A 15,054-nucleotide genomic window follows, 5' to 3' on the forward strand; every position below is an offset into this window, starting at 1 on the left:
GGATTCATCTGAAAGCTATAAAAACTCAATCTTTCTCATGTAGGTACTGACAAGTCAACTCTTCGGTGAGTTGTTACCACTATTTATTAGATCAGTTACTCAAATATTGTCCTGAAAAATGAAACTGATCACATCTGGACACTTGATGACAGACCACTGACCAATATTTCCTTTCTTTTTGAAATTAGTTACAGGTGGATGCTAAGATCCATATTGAAATAAACAAAACAGTTCTTCAATCATGCAAGTTATGACAGGTGTGGAAACTGGAAAGAAAAAGACTGCTGCAGCAGCACAATCCCTTGTTTCTGGAATGTCAGTTTTTACAAAATAAAAGTTCCTCTACGCACCCAATATTCCAATCAACATCACATTGCCATCACAAATGTGTTAAATACAGGTAAAAATTGAGAAACTGCGGAAGTTGTGTGTTTCTATTACTAACTATCCTGATGTGACTACTGTTCTATTCTTGAATTTAAGTTTCCAGTAGTTTGTTTCATTTACTGATCAAATATTTCACTGTTTTGTAACAAAATAAGGGAAATCAGTTGGAGTAATTATACAGACTAACTTCAGCTGACCCATTTTTTTAAATGCAATGAATGACAGTAATAACTGAAATCACACTTGTGTGGCAAAATAACTTACAAGTCCATTACACAAATGCCAGAAAAACCCTATCAAAGAATATAAACTCAACACAGAAAACTTTGCTTAAAACAACAATCATCCCCTACAACGATACATATGTGCGACTCGTTGCCGGCAGCCAGGCACCAAACACATGCAGTGCACAATCATCAGTACTGGAGGCTCCTCTTCGTCTGGATGTCTTCCAGGATCTGTCGCAGCTCCTCGTCTTCAAATCTCCCTTCCAGGCTGTAGAGAAAAAGAACGCAGAAGCTGTTATATAATCTGCAAATTGTACAGTATTTATTAAGATGAGATCACTCTAAAGTTACACAAGATGGGCAAAATAATATGTTAGGCCAACAGACGTGTGTGGTGGTTGTAATGTTTTGATCTACCACTTTGCCATTCCTTACAGATATCCAAATTATTAAAAGATTTAGTAACAATGAAAACAATCAATTTTTACATTAACTCAACACAATGTTTTAGCAGTAATCGCTGTCTTGCACATTACCTTGTCTTCCACCTTTAAGCTATCAGGTTTTCAATTCTCATCCAGTGTAGTTTCCAACTATCAGTCTTTCCTTCTCATCCCGTCATGTAAGTCTCCCCTGACCCGCGGTTCTGTGTGACTTTTCTGAAATCCACCCCGTTTTTCCTAGAACTCTCCAGTTCTTTTCCTTCACCCCTCTTCCTTCCCCTTTAACCCTTCTGCCTGAGGGAGCCACAGGCTCCAAAAGCTTGCCTAATTATAAACTTTTTATGCGTGTGCTCTGCTGCTGTTTAGTGATTATATTTTTTATCTATCCAAAATAATTTAGTAAGGAAGCTGCTAGTACAGTCTAATATATACTACCACGACACTCGCTGCTGCTGTTGAAAACTTATCATCAGACAGCTGGAACAACACTAGTGCCTCTCAAGGAAAGAAAGCCACCAGTGATAAGATTGATGTTTGTTTTTAATTTTTTTTTTCTTTTATGAAATTAACAAAATAGTTGTTCTATTTACTACTAATCACTAACAGATTACTAACTGATAAAGAGATGTGAATTATTGTGTAAGAAATATAGAAATAGCTGACACACACTGGTTCAGTGAAGTGAATAAGCATATAATTTTAGCTTACTCAGCTGAAAGCAAGAAAGACATGCATGTCACACATGAGATGCATACATTTCTGTCGTCGTCTGTTCTGATGCTAGGCACTTTCCTTGAACGTAACAATTTTGTACAGATTCTAATGATTCACACAGTCTTACACTTCACTTGACTTTCTAATACATGAATATTTTGTAAATATAATTACTTTAACTTCACAAGCAGAAGTGTTGAAGGTGATCGCTCTTTGTGGTGGAGGAGGCGGCTAGTGTTTAACTCCCCGGCAACATGGAGGTCATTAGAGATCGAGCATAAGTTTGGATTAGGGAAGGATAGGAAAGGAAAGCAGCTGCGCCCTTTTGAAGGAACCACTCAGGCATTTGCTTTAAGTGATTCAGAGAAAATCTAATCATCATTATCCTAAACCCAAGTCCAATGTGCTAACCACTGTGCCCCACTCACTTTGCTGCTTGTGCCTCAGATGTAGCAACAACTGTGTAAACTGGTTTCTTCTGTGCTGGAAAACAGTTATATTGCATGACACTTTACAATCACGTCATGTCTGTGTGGTTTCCCCTCAAGTTACAGCTGCGGTGGCATTAAAAACTGTAGGTCCTGCATTCCACAGAGGTTTCCTATGTTTCACACTGACTGACTTGACTGCAAACGTAGTGGAGAAAACTTCACATAGGTGAGTGGGTATATGCAAAACATCAAGTCTTCTGCTGTTTATTGACCTTATTTCTGTTCTTAAAAGTAAATGGTATTCTTCATTAATTATCTGTAGGTTACAAAAGAGTCATAAATAAACTGTGCTGTAATGTACCGATTCCTGTCTCTCAACACCCGCACGAAACTGAACTGAGAGAAATTTGGTATAGATTTTTAGTTATTGGTGACTTTTACGGCACTACATACACTGCCTGTTGTAAAAGCTATGTTACAAATCAATATAAATTGTACTATTTGCACTAATCCAGTATTTTAATCAGCACTGTAGCCTTCGGTCTGCTTGGGGTATTGCAGGCACACTTTACAACAAAAAGGGGCAGAAGTGTAGTGACTGTATGTGTTAGACTGTGCTGCTACTCGGCTTTTTTATACGGTTGCAGATAACCTTCTGTTGCTAGATTAGTACGAAGGCTATCCAGAAAGTACATTACGTTGTCACAAACTAAAGAATAGGAAAAAATGTTTTATTCATTTGAAAGAAACAGTTAAATACTACTTGTCAATATCAAAACAATGGAAATTCCAGGTTGGAATATCAACAACATTAGGAAAACTACAGATTGCTGCTCACTGTAAAGATGGCCCTTTGAGTAGCAGACTGACACAAAGAAAACACTGTTACTCATTATAGGTTTCAGCCAAAGTCTTCAACAAGGCAAACACACACGTTCAAACAAGCAAGTACACCTCACTAACACATGACTGCCATCACTGGCCAGAGCAGCCACTGATCTCACAATGAAAATAATGTGTCACACATTCTAGCCAATTACACCTTACTTGTGAGATTTACATTTATTATACTGGGTTACAGGAACCATTACCTCGGAATCAGCGACTTTGCTTCTTCGGGGTTCTCCGGACACAGGTTCGCCAACGAAGCCAGTTCAAATTTGTGCAGCTTCTTTTGTGCTAGCAGACTGAAACATGCAAGCAGTCAGCAAGTAATAGTCAAACAAGTCCACACTGATTGTACTTTTATGTGCTGAAACTAGTGCACTTCCCAGTCCTGTGTAAATGCATCACTCTCCACTGTTTATATTCACACTGGCATAACACAAACTGACACAAATCGTACGAATAGTACGAGTAAATTTCAAAAAGTAACTTCCACATTATTATGGCAGGCCAAGTAACTTTTATTGAATGCTACACTGCACTTCCAAGAACATGAAACTAGTTTCCAACAATCACCATGTCTCTCGAAACAATGGTTGGAACATTCTACCAACTGTTCAATTCCTCGACGACAGAACAGGGACAATAAAATTCCCCACTTTTCCCCAGTTAAAAATACACCTTTTTTGACTGAATGTACATTTTTCCCACGTTAGGTGACAATACATTTGCCCCCGGAGCTGCAAAACTTATCAAACCTTTGAATGGTAAAGGTTTTCTACATTAGTGTAGAACTTCCCGGCACTTTAGGAAAGGAAATCCAGTAAAAAAAAATGCACTTTGAAAAAGACCTTTGATGCACAGTATAATGTCCATTGCATATTTTTGTATTACAAAAGTATAAATACAAATTCCACCAAATACAGTATTTACGAATTCCACCAAATACAGTAGCTTTCAATGCATTGCAATTTACATTGCACTGCATTTTTCTCAGCCAGTTATAGCTCACATCAGGTGATCTTGGCAGCCAATGAGAGCAGATATTCAGAGTACAGGATATGAGACACAAATGTGCCAGTAAAATCTGAAATAATGGCATAAATAGGTAGTCTTCTGGACCCAAATTCTTTTTAATTAGTTGGTCCTCAAAGTCGTAAGTTTTGAATGAGAGTCAAATGCTCTGTGATCTAAGAAATTCATCACACATTCCCACGTGCAACAAAATACATCTTGTAAATAGTCTCCACGGGTTTTCCACCGGATCACGTTATGCAAATTCCACAGTATTTCCTCAGAGCAACTGTCCGACATCTTCAGGTGATTCAACCTTGCTGGTGGCTAGGTACAACTGACAGTATCCGCACGTTGATGCCCCGTCACTTGAGCACGCGCGCAAAGAATTCTCAGCCGCGGAAATTGCGCATGTACAAGGATTTGCAGATAGATGGTGCCATATTCAAACTCCCTCTGCTGAAATTCACAGAGCTGCTCTCCTGTGCGTGCGCTGTAACTGCGTTTGCCAACAGTGTGGCCAGTCGTTACTCACCAATGGCTGTACTAGACCAATGTTACAACGGGCCCGTTATCGAAGAATCTTGACTTTCATGTCGTGATTTAATAGCAGTCAATGCAGGGTTCCAGGCTGTGCTCAGCTGAAATCCCGTATCCTTGTTGATGAGATTATCAGCTGTATGGGTATGTATTGCTTCCTTAATGACGCAATCCCAAAAAGATGATGCCGGGGATAAAACTTCCGTCTTTTCATCCATCATATGATGTCCTGTACTGAGACAGTGTTCCGCAATTGCCGACTTTTCCGGCTGACGTTGATATTCATCGCAGCGTTTTTGTACTGTGCGGAATGTCTTGCCTATATATGCTGCCCTGCACTGACAAGGAATCTTCTTCACACCACATTCCCTCAGGCCAAGGTCATCCTTAACCAAACCCAACAGGTTTCTCTGTTTTGCAAATGGTTGGGGAAAAAAAAAAAAAAAAAAAACACTTAATTCCATATCTTCTGATTCTTGATGACATGGCACCAAAGTACGGCAAAAAAGCCGAAGTGGTGGGTGTCTTCGTATCTTCATTCTGCTCCTTAGGCTGAACTTGCCTGGGCCTGAATGCATTACATATCTGTCTCTCAGAATAACCGTCTTTTCGGAACACTGTCTTGAAATGTTGTATTTCACTTGACGAGTTTTCAGCATTAGATACCACATGTGCTCTATGAACTAACGTACATAAGGCACTAGCCCATTGTGCAGGATGATGGCAGCTTGTGGCCTGCGGATATAGATCTGTATGCGTTGGCTTGCAGTAGACACTGGGTCCCAAGATTCCATCTGCTTTCCTTTGTACTAAGATACCAAGAAAAGGTAAAGTACCATCTTCTTCCACTTCCAGTGTGAAGTTTCTATTCAGATGGAGCAAATTCAGGTGCTGAAGAAACGTAGGTAACCAAGTCCATGTGACCACACCACACCACACACATACTGCAGAAAACAAGAAGGTTTGAGAGTGGCTGACTGTAGTGCTTTTTCTTCAAAAGCCTCCATAAAATAATTGGCCACCACAGGAGACATAGGGCTTCCCATGGCGACACTGTCTACTTGTTCAAAATATTGGTCATGAAATAAGAAGTGTATTGAAGTAAGCATGTGTTTAAATAATGCTACTATGTCCTCAAACTTGTTTCTAATGATCTCCATAGAGTCCTGCAAGGGCACCTTTGTAAATGAAGACGAGCTTCATAGAGTCCTGCAAGGGCACCTTTGTAAATAAAGACACAACATTGCAACTTACTAAGAGATCTGATGATTGCAATCTACAAGTTTTCAGTCAACCGATGAAATCTTTAGAGTGAAGCTGCAGCTTCACTGTACTGTGCAGTTCATTCCCCCCTCGTGTCCTTTGCTGTTGGGCAGGCAGAACTGAGAATCGTTGTGAAAGAAAGTTTACTGAACAGCATTCTCAGTCTTTGAGTAGCGTTCAGGAAATGCTTCCCAGACAACATTCTGCATGTGATATGAAATGTAGCATAGTGGAATAATTTTTCTTATTATATTGCTACCCAACACATTTTTTTCCTGCTCTTCCTTCCACAAATAAGACATATACTAAGCCTGTAGTAAATCTCCAGTTTCTTGACTGGGGTGTATCTTTAAAACTTTATTATTCAGAGTAATTTCCTGGTAGCTGATAACAGTATAAATTGTTCACATGGAAACATTTCATTTTAAGTCATATTCAGTAATTCTAATTCATGGAAACAAAACATGCACTTGCAAATCCCTACATCTACACGATTACTCTGCAATATGTACTTAAGTATTTGATAGAGGACAGAAGGTTCAGTCTTTTTTTTTAACCATTTCGGTCTCAAATACTGAACACACGTCTTTTTGTGTGAGCTTTGATGAATACCAGCTTTGTTCTAGCAACTGCCACTCCAACTTATCATATCTGTGACACATGTGTGTGTGTGTGTGTGTGTGTGTGTGTGTGTGTGTGTGTGTGTGTGTGTGTGTGTGTGAGGGGGCGGGGGGGGGGGGGGGAAGTAGTCAGGAGAGCACAGAGGCCAGGGAATGTCAACGTGCTGAGAAATTGCACATACGGAGAAAAACTATCACACCGAGTCCAGTGAAACCGTTGCTGAATGAGCAATGACATCATCTTCTTAAAACCACATGTTCTGTATTTTAAATATGACAAAGTCTTGCATGGGGCTTACAACCCTGTTGAAATACAAGAAAATTATAACCAATGTTGGTAGGTTGCTAACAGTCAATGGAGGTTGGCTGAACTTCTTTATTACATTAGGTATTTCAGGTGTAACACATCATCAGATCTGTCAAAAAATTATTTTAAAACAATCATAAGCACATAGTAATCCAGATAAAGAAGTGATGCGGGAATGTATGTCACACATCGCAATTTAGGTAGTACAAATAAAGTTCTTAGGACACTTGCTAGCCATCAACCACTGGACTAACAAAAGGAAAAAAATGACAACCGAGGATCACAGGATTCGTCAGAAAACTTACAAACAACAGTCCTAATCTGTACTATGCGGTGTCACAAACCTATCTGTGACATTTCCTATTTCTAACAGCTAACCAAATGTATGTACTAAACATTTTATAAGTTTTATTACATACTGAAATATATGTTTGGTATGTATCTACAGAAATAGAGTTTTTTTATTTTATTTTATTTTATTTTCATACAACGGCTAATCACTGGGAGAATGTGTGACTCTTCTCAAAACTACAATTCTAATTAATAAATTGTGCTTTTCACGGACAAAGTCACACATTACAACTTGACACAAATGCTTGAACTCGTTTCTACAAAAGACATTATCTGCTTGTTTTGCTCTCATCAGCTTCTTGCAACCAGCTGTTCGAACACAATGTTGTATTGCTTTGAAATGGTTTGAATCATATCTCTTGGAGAGGAAACAAAGGGTAGTAATCACATTAAATGGAGCAGCTTGGACCCATTTTATTCCTGTTCTATGTAAATGACATGCCTCTCAATATAAATACTCATTTAACTTTGTTTGCAGATGATACTTCTACCCTAATCGAAAATGAAAACTCTGACAATATACCACAGTGTGTCATGAATACGTTAAGTAACCTAGAAACATGGTTCAGTCTAAATGGCTTAAGGCTAAACATCTCTAAAACCCACATGATGAGTTTTAAAATCTAACAGTCAAAAACTGAAGAAATATGTATCATTCACAACAATCCAAAAATGGAAGAACTTGACTGTCAGGTTCCTGCGAATAAACATAGGCAGAACTTTGAGTTTGAATTCCATATAGAATATCTAGCAAATAAATTAAGCAGCCTTGCATTTGCAATGGAAATTTTAGCGAGTGCTACTGATAACGGCCACCAGGAAAATAGCGTATTATAGCTACTTTGAATCAGTTATTCTATATGGCATAATTTTTGGGGAAAACTCAGAAGAGTTACACGAATTTTTAAGTTTCAAAAAAAGAATCATTCGCAACATGTGTTCTGCGCAGCCGAGGGAATCATGTCGACCATTATTTAAAGACCTAAAAATATTAACTGTCTCCTCTTTATACATCTGAGGTGGAGCTGATCTAACTAAAAATAATAATAATAATAATATTAATAATAATAATTTTAAACTCTCATATGACAAGACAAAGAAAACTTCACGCTCACCTGAAACTTCCTGGTAGATTAAAACTATGTGCCGGACCAAGACTCAAACTCGGGACCTTTGCCATTCACGGGCAAGTGCTCTACCAACTGAGCCACCCAAGCACGACTCATGTGCCATCCTCACAGCTTTACTTCTGCCAGTACCTCGTCTCCTGCCTTCCCAACTTTGCAGGAGAGCTTCTGCTAAGTTGGGAAGGTAGGAGACGAGGTACTGGCAGAAGTAAAGCTGTGAGGATGGCACATGAGTCGTGCTTGGGTGGCTCAGTTGGTAGAGCACTTGCCCGTGAAAGACGAAGGTCCTGGGTTTGAGTCTCGGTCCGGCACATAGTTTTAATCTGCCAAGAAGTTTCATACCAGCGCACACTCCACTGCAGAGTGAAAATCTCATTCTGGCTTCATGCTCACCTCTCATCCCTTAAAACTGTGTGCTCTGACTCCTCAGTATATAGCCATGAAAATTCACAACACAATGAAAGGGTGTGACATAATGAATATGAAGATAAATATTTTAAAAAGAAAGTTACACAATTTTCTAATTAAATGATGCTATTACTCTGTGGAAGATTTCATGATGGATTAAGCGATACTATAAGCTGCATTCCTAAAATGGAATAAAAATTTATGATTGTTATAATAGATGTAAATACTGTTAAATCTGACAAATTTTAAGTAAGTAAACTCTCCACAAAGTATTATTGTGTGACAAAATTTTAAATAAGCAAACTGTATGCTTGACGTGTCTCCTGTACATCAGACATATGTTCTGAAATTGTTTACGTTATGAGATGAATAAAGCACATTTCACATATTCCAACCATACCATTTCGCAAACAGTGCCAAAGTTGTACCACTAACAACTAAGTAATGGCACTGACCCTGTTTTATAAACTTTGTGGACACAGGAACTACAGAAAAAGCTGTCAGAATATAAACTCACCTACGTACAGCGGCAATTGTGTCCTTGTTCTTGAACTTTCGAAAGCGATTGGTGTAGCCCAGCGTCTTGACAAACACCTCTGAGAATTCCTGCTCCTCCTCAGCACTTTCGTTCTGTGCCTTCCGGTGCTCCAGCAGCATGTGCACCTCGCTGATCAGCAGCGTTTCTGCATTCTCGAACTCTGCAAATCACGAATGTTTGTCAGTATGCTCATTTTTTGTTTTCATTTTCTTCCTTTGTCATGTATGATATGTATTAAAGTGCAATAACTCAACTATGGACATACAACAATGCAATGCCTTTTGGGGCACATACGAAAACTAAGTCTGAAACAAGAGCACTAATTTACTTGTGAATAGTTTAAACAGGAATTTGCTTACGTGATTTAATAATAATAAAACTATTGGCTAGGTAACTTAATGTGCCTACTCCCAAACACAAACTGGTTAAAGTTACGTATTGGGCCCCTTCTGAAATTACGGTTGGGGAGACGAACTAATCTGTAGCGCAGCCAGAGGACTAGGTTGGGTTGGAAGATGATAATTTTGTCGTGAATTGGCGAACCAAACGAATATGAAAGCAGAAAATCTGGTTATGGTAACAACTGACTGATAGCGATGCCTAATGTTTACGTCCGTGCCATACAGAGGATCCAACAAGTAACTTTAGCCCAATTATCCAATAAGTGATAAATATTAAGAAGGGGGGGCGGGGGGCGCTAATTTTTTTTATTTACCATGAACCATTTATAAATGCCTTACAACCCGTTATGTAAGACCTCGTGCTCTCCAACATACCAGTCATAGCAACCCAGTATAAACAATTACAACTTATTTTATGACAGTATCGTTCACAAATATAAATATTTCATGGGGGCTGAAAACCAACAAGAGAATTATTTTTGCTGTAAATACATGGTACTAGTACGAAATTTCGATCTAATATTCACAAACAAAGTTTTTCTAACCTAAAAATGAATTTGATTTTTCATCGCATGGTAAACAGTAAACTACTACGTTGCTGAAATACCTTTTGGGAACACTAACGCTGCCGCATCTTCTTCTACCATATCTCTTAGAGCAGGATTAGCCATTTTTGCTTACTACGGTTTTTACTGTTTATTAATTAAACAAACACTTCGTAGGATCGTAAATAACACTTTCCGCGACTAATCACGAGTGCAACTGTTTAGTGCCTAGGATGTTACAATCTATGACGATTAGTCAAAGTTAATAATAGAAACTACAACGGCTTCCTTCAGACACAGTCTAATTAGACTGTGCTTCAGATAAGTAATGAAGTATACAAGGACGTAAACTACCCATAGCATAACAGTAAAAGCTACAATTGCAGAAAAGAAACACGTTTCTATTAATATGTTTTCGGTTTATATTTGCGACGACTATGAGTTTGTGTGCGTTAGCTACGATAATACGTTTAATAACTTTGGCTGCGGTGGTATTCATTTGTTGTCACAGACGTATGAAAAGCGTGCATTATTTTTAAATATGAAATGAGAAGCGTTCGAAATGTCAGAATTGCGCTCCTGATATTGTTCTAAGATTAGTATATGTTGTGGCAGGCTTCAGCAGTTTTATAGAAATAAGAGTGTTCATACCACCACATGTGAAAATATAGAGAGATATTTTACCAAGCTTGAAAGCAACACAACACTATTTATTGAAGTTGGTCAAATCAAGAACGAGATGTGATAGGCCTATCTTACTAATGTCGTGAATAACAAGGAAAAAAAGCGTATCACATTGTCAGTGCCTAAACAGTAGTGCGCGAGAGCATAGTTGACGCAGAAGGATGACGGACTAAAGAAGACACAAGGAAATACTATGTCTACCAAGAGAAATATAGTTTTTAAAGTGATAGGAAGCCGCAAATAAGTAATAAATCTAATAATATACAGTACAGTATGTGGTAGTGGTACCGGTAGTAATTTATCTCATCTCTAGATCACTTTTACAAGGATAGTGGACATATACAAAGGGTACTGGACATATACAAAAAAACAAAACAGGTGTCAAAGTGTTACATCAAAACATTCAGTACCTAAGCAAAAAGTGCCTACAGTTACAGCAAGCTCTAAGTGAGGAAAATGCAGACGTAGTTATTCTTACAGAATATGGATTGTCTAGTACTTTAATTACAGTGACTAAACTCGACAACTATACTCTTGAGTAGTAATTTCTGTCAAACAGAACATAAAAGTTGGGGAGTTGTCATATATTGTAAAGACCATCTACATGTCACAAAACTGGATTTTATCACAGAACTTAGTGTAGAAATGACATTTGAAATTTCAGCAATAAAGCTGTTTGTAAATAAAATGCCCCTGATTGTTATAGGTCTCTACAGATCTCCTAGTACTGGACAAGTTCCTACAAAACATGGGGAAAATTGTATGTAATAAGTATAAGGGAAATACAGAAGCGTCCGATCTTACCCGTCGGTTGGTGTAAAAGAGATATATACAGCTAGAGGAGTCTTTAGTTAAGTCTGGTTGGCCCATCAATCCTGTCTGACAAATTATAGATACACAGAATATCATTTACTTTTCCATAATCTTTAGTATACTTTAAGGAATCTATATTAAAATCACCATCTATACAAATACCTATGTTCTTATACTGGGTCAACAGAAACCTTCGATCTTACTCGTCGGCTTTGACCCGTGACGTAAGCGTGTTGTGGTGTGTGACGTCATTACGGCGCGGAGTTTGTTTTGCGATTGTGGCGTGTTTGTAGATGTCTTGTTTTTGTTTGTGGTGCTCTCTGGTGGTGTGTTCATGGTTTTCGTTTGTTTTAATTTAAATCTCATTGCTGTACGTCGGGTGAGTTTGTTATTGAGTGTATTTGGTTGTGGTTTTTTGTTCAGGAATGGATATGAAAGACACCGTTAGAAGTTATCAAGTTCTTACAACTATTCGGTTTAATCGCCGAAGTAGTTGATCGGACGCTTCTGTATTTCCCGCGTGCGTGCGTGCGTGTGTGCATTTGTGTGTAATTGTGGTGGCCAATCTAGTTTGTGGGGCTGGAACTTTTTTGAGGTAAGTTCCTTTTTTTTTGTTTTTGATGTATGTTTTGTGTCAACAGAAACATCCGATCTCACGCGTCGGCTTTGACCCGTGACGTTAGGGACCTACACATTGATCTGTAGCGTAGCCCTGAATACGAGGTTAGGTTGGGAGGTTTTTTTTTGGCGGGGGGGGGGGGGGGGGGGTCAGGGGGGGGGCGCAGCCCCCCCCCCCCTGCCTGGCCTCGAGTACCACTTGTTTATTATTATCTTTGTTCGATCGTAATTTATGTGATTGGGAGCTGTTGTAGATGTATGTAGGTGTAAGGGAAGTGTTGGTTTTTTTAGGTTGGTGTTGGGGGATGTGATCGGTAGGTTCTGTTGAGCTATATAGGTCAACGGAAGTGTTCGATCGTAATTTATGTGATTGGGAGCTGTTCTAGATGTATGTAGGTGTAAGGGAAGTGTTCGTTTTTTTTTTGTATTGGAGGATGTGATCGGTAGGTTCTGTTGAGCTATATAGGTCAACGGAAGTGTTCGATCGTAATTTATGTGATTGGGAGCTGTTGTAGATGTATGTAGGTGTAAGGGAAGTGTTCGTTTTTTTTTTTTTTGTATTGGAGGATGTGATCGGTAGGTTCTGTTGAGCTATATAGGTCAAGGGAAGTGTGAGACAAACTAAATATACACAAATGTAGCCACCGACCGCCATACAAAACCACGCAAAGCAACGAAATAAATCAACATCACAAAACTGACCAAATACCAAAAAACACATTCCTATCCAGAATCGGACACTTCCCTTGACCTATATAGCTCAACAGAACCTACCGATCACATCCTCCAATACAAAAAAAAAAAACGAACACTTCCCTTACACCTACATACATCTACAACAGCTCCCAATCACATAAATTACGATCGAACACTTCCGTTGACCTATATAGCTCAACAGAACCTACCGATCACATCCTCCAATACAAAAAAAACGAACACTTCCCTTACACCTACATACATCTAGAACAGCTCCCAATCACATAAATTACGATCGAACACTTCCGTTGACCTATATAGCTCAACAGAACCTACCGATCACATCCCCCAACACCAACCTAAAAAACCAACACTTCCCTTACACCTACATACATCTACAACAGCTCCCAATCACATAAATTACGATCGAACAAAGATAATAATAAACAAGTGGTACTCCGAGGCCAGGCAGGGGGGGGGGGCTGCGCCCCCCCCCCCTGACCCCCACCCCCCCCCCCCCCCCCCCCCGCCAAAAAAAAACCTCCCAACCTAACCTCGTATTCAGGCTACGCTACAGATCAATGTGTAGGTCCCTAACGTCACGGGGTCAAAGCCGACGCGTGAGATCGGATGTTTCTGTTTGACACAAAACATACATCAAAAACAAAAAAAAAGGAACTTACCTCAAAAAGTTCCAGCCCCACAAACTAGATTGGCCACCACAATTACACACAAATGCACACACGCACGCACGCACGCACGCGGGAAATACAGAAGCGTCCGATCAACTACTTCGGCTCGGCGATTAAACCGAATAGTTGTAAGAACTTGATAACTTCTAACGGTGTCTTTCATATCCATTCCTGAACAAAAAACCACAACCAAATACACTCAATAACAAACTCACCCGACGTACAGCAATGAGATTTAAATTAAAACAAACGAAAACCATGAACACACCACCAGAGAGCACCACAAACAAAAACAAGACATCTACAAACACGCCACAATCGCAAAACAAACTCCGTGCCGTAATGACGTCACACACCACAACACGCTTACGTCACGGGTCAAAGCCGACGAGTAAGATCGAAGGTTTCTGTTGACCCAGTATAAGAACATAGGTATTTGTATAGATGGTGATTTTAATATAGATTCCTTAAAGTATACTAAAGATTATGGAAAAGTAAATGATATTCTGTGTATCTATAATTTGTCAGACAGGATTGATGGGCCAACCAGACTTAACTAAAGACTCCTCTAGCTGTATATATCTCTTTTACACCAACTTAGATAACTGAGGAGTTGACATAATAAACCTTCACCTCACTGATCATATTTGCCAGACAATGGAAATACTGAATATGTACAATTCAAAAAATACATACAAGATGATTCAAATAAGATGTACAAATGAAAAATGTTTAGAGAAGTTGGGGTCCGCACTGCAGTCTGAGACATGGACTTACATATATTGTGCAGAAAATGTTGCAGACAAATGGAATAACTTTTATAACACTTTCTTTGTCCATTTCAATGTAACATGTCCAGTCACTTTCAAAATGAAATATACTCAAAACCGTATAAGACTTCCTTCAGAAGTAAAATAGCTGCAGAAGAAAATGTTTATTACATGGAAAATATATAAAGAGTTCCAGGACACATCAACTAGAGACAACTACCAAATGTCAAAAAGCCTTTAAACAAGCACTGAATGTATACACAAAGGAAAATATACAACAAAAAATTGTTATCTCAAATAACATAAGCAAATCAGTATGGAACTGTGTAAATGAGAGAATCACCAGAAAACCAAAGCCTAGTGTCAACAATATCCAACTAGTGACTGATAATGTAAATATTTCAGATCCATATATGGTCAGCAGTGTTTTTAATACCCACTTTTTAAATTCAGGTAACATGTGTGTGACCTCTGACACTGATTACTACAGAACTGCTTACAAAAATGTTTATGTATGAAACAGATACAACTGAAATAGAGGGAATAATAAATAAAATGCAGAACAAATTCTCTACGGGAT

At 38.8% G+C, this 15,054-nt stretch overlaps 1 protein-coding gene across 1 annotated transcript; it reads right to left on the bottom strand.

Moving 5' to 3' along the window:
* Positions 1-285: 285 nt before the first annotated feature.
* On the bottom strand, positions 286-10,430 carry LOC126426828 (DNA-directed RNA polymerase II subunit Rpb4). Its single transcript, XM_050088850.1, has 4 exons — positions 10,264-10,430; positions 9,235-9,415; positions 3,294-3,389; positions 286-882 (listed from the first exon to the last, which is right to left on the bottom strand). Exons 1-4 carry the CDS (start codon positions 10,325-10,327, stop codon positions 804-806), a joined length of 420 nt encoding a protein of 139 aa, XP_049944807.1. The 5' UTR covers positions 10,328-10,430; the 3' UTR covers positions 286-803.
* Between the last annotated feature and the right edge of the window lie 4,624 nt (positions 10,431-15,054).

This window comes from Schistocerca serialis, chromosome 11, assembly GCF_023864345.2.
Source record: "Schistocerca serialis cubense isolate TAMUIC-IGC-003099 chromosome 11, iqSchSeri2.2, whole genome shotgun sequence".
In the NCBI taxonomy this organism is placed as follows: Eukaryota; Metazoa; Arthropoda; class Insecta; order Orthoptera; family Acrididae; genus Schistocerca; species Schistocerca serialis.

Bases quoted from the DNA above. Each gene is read 5' to 3' on its own strand.
- LOC126426828 (XM_050088850.1), bottom strand. From the start codon at position 10,327: ATGGCTAATCCTGCTCTAAGAGATATGGTAGAAGAAGATGCGGCAGCG. The intron at 9,416-10,263 runs GTATTTCAGCAA...CGTGATTTGCAG, and splicing joins AGCGTTAGTGTTCCCAAAAG to AGTTCGAGAATGCAGAAACG. The intron at 3,390-9,234 runs GTGAGTTTATAT...TGCATGTTTCAG, and splicing joins ACAATTGCCGCTGTACGTAG to TCTGCTAGCACAAAAGAAGC.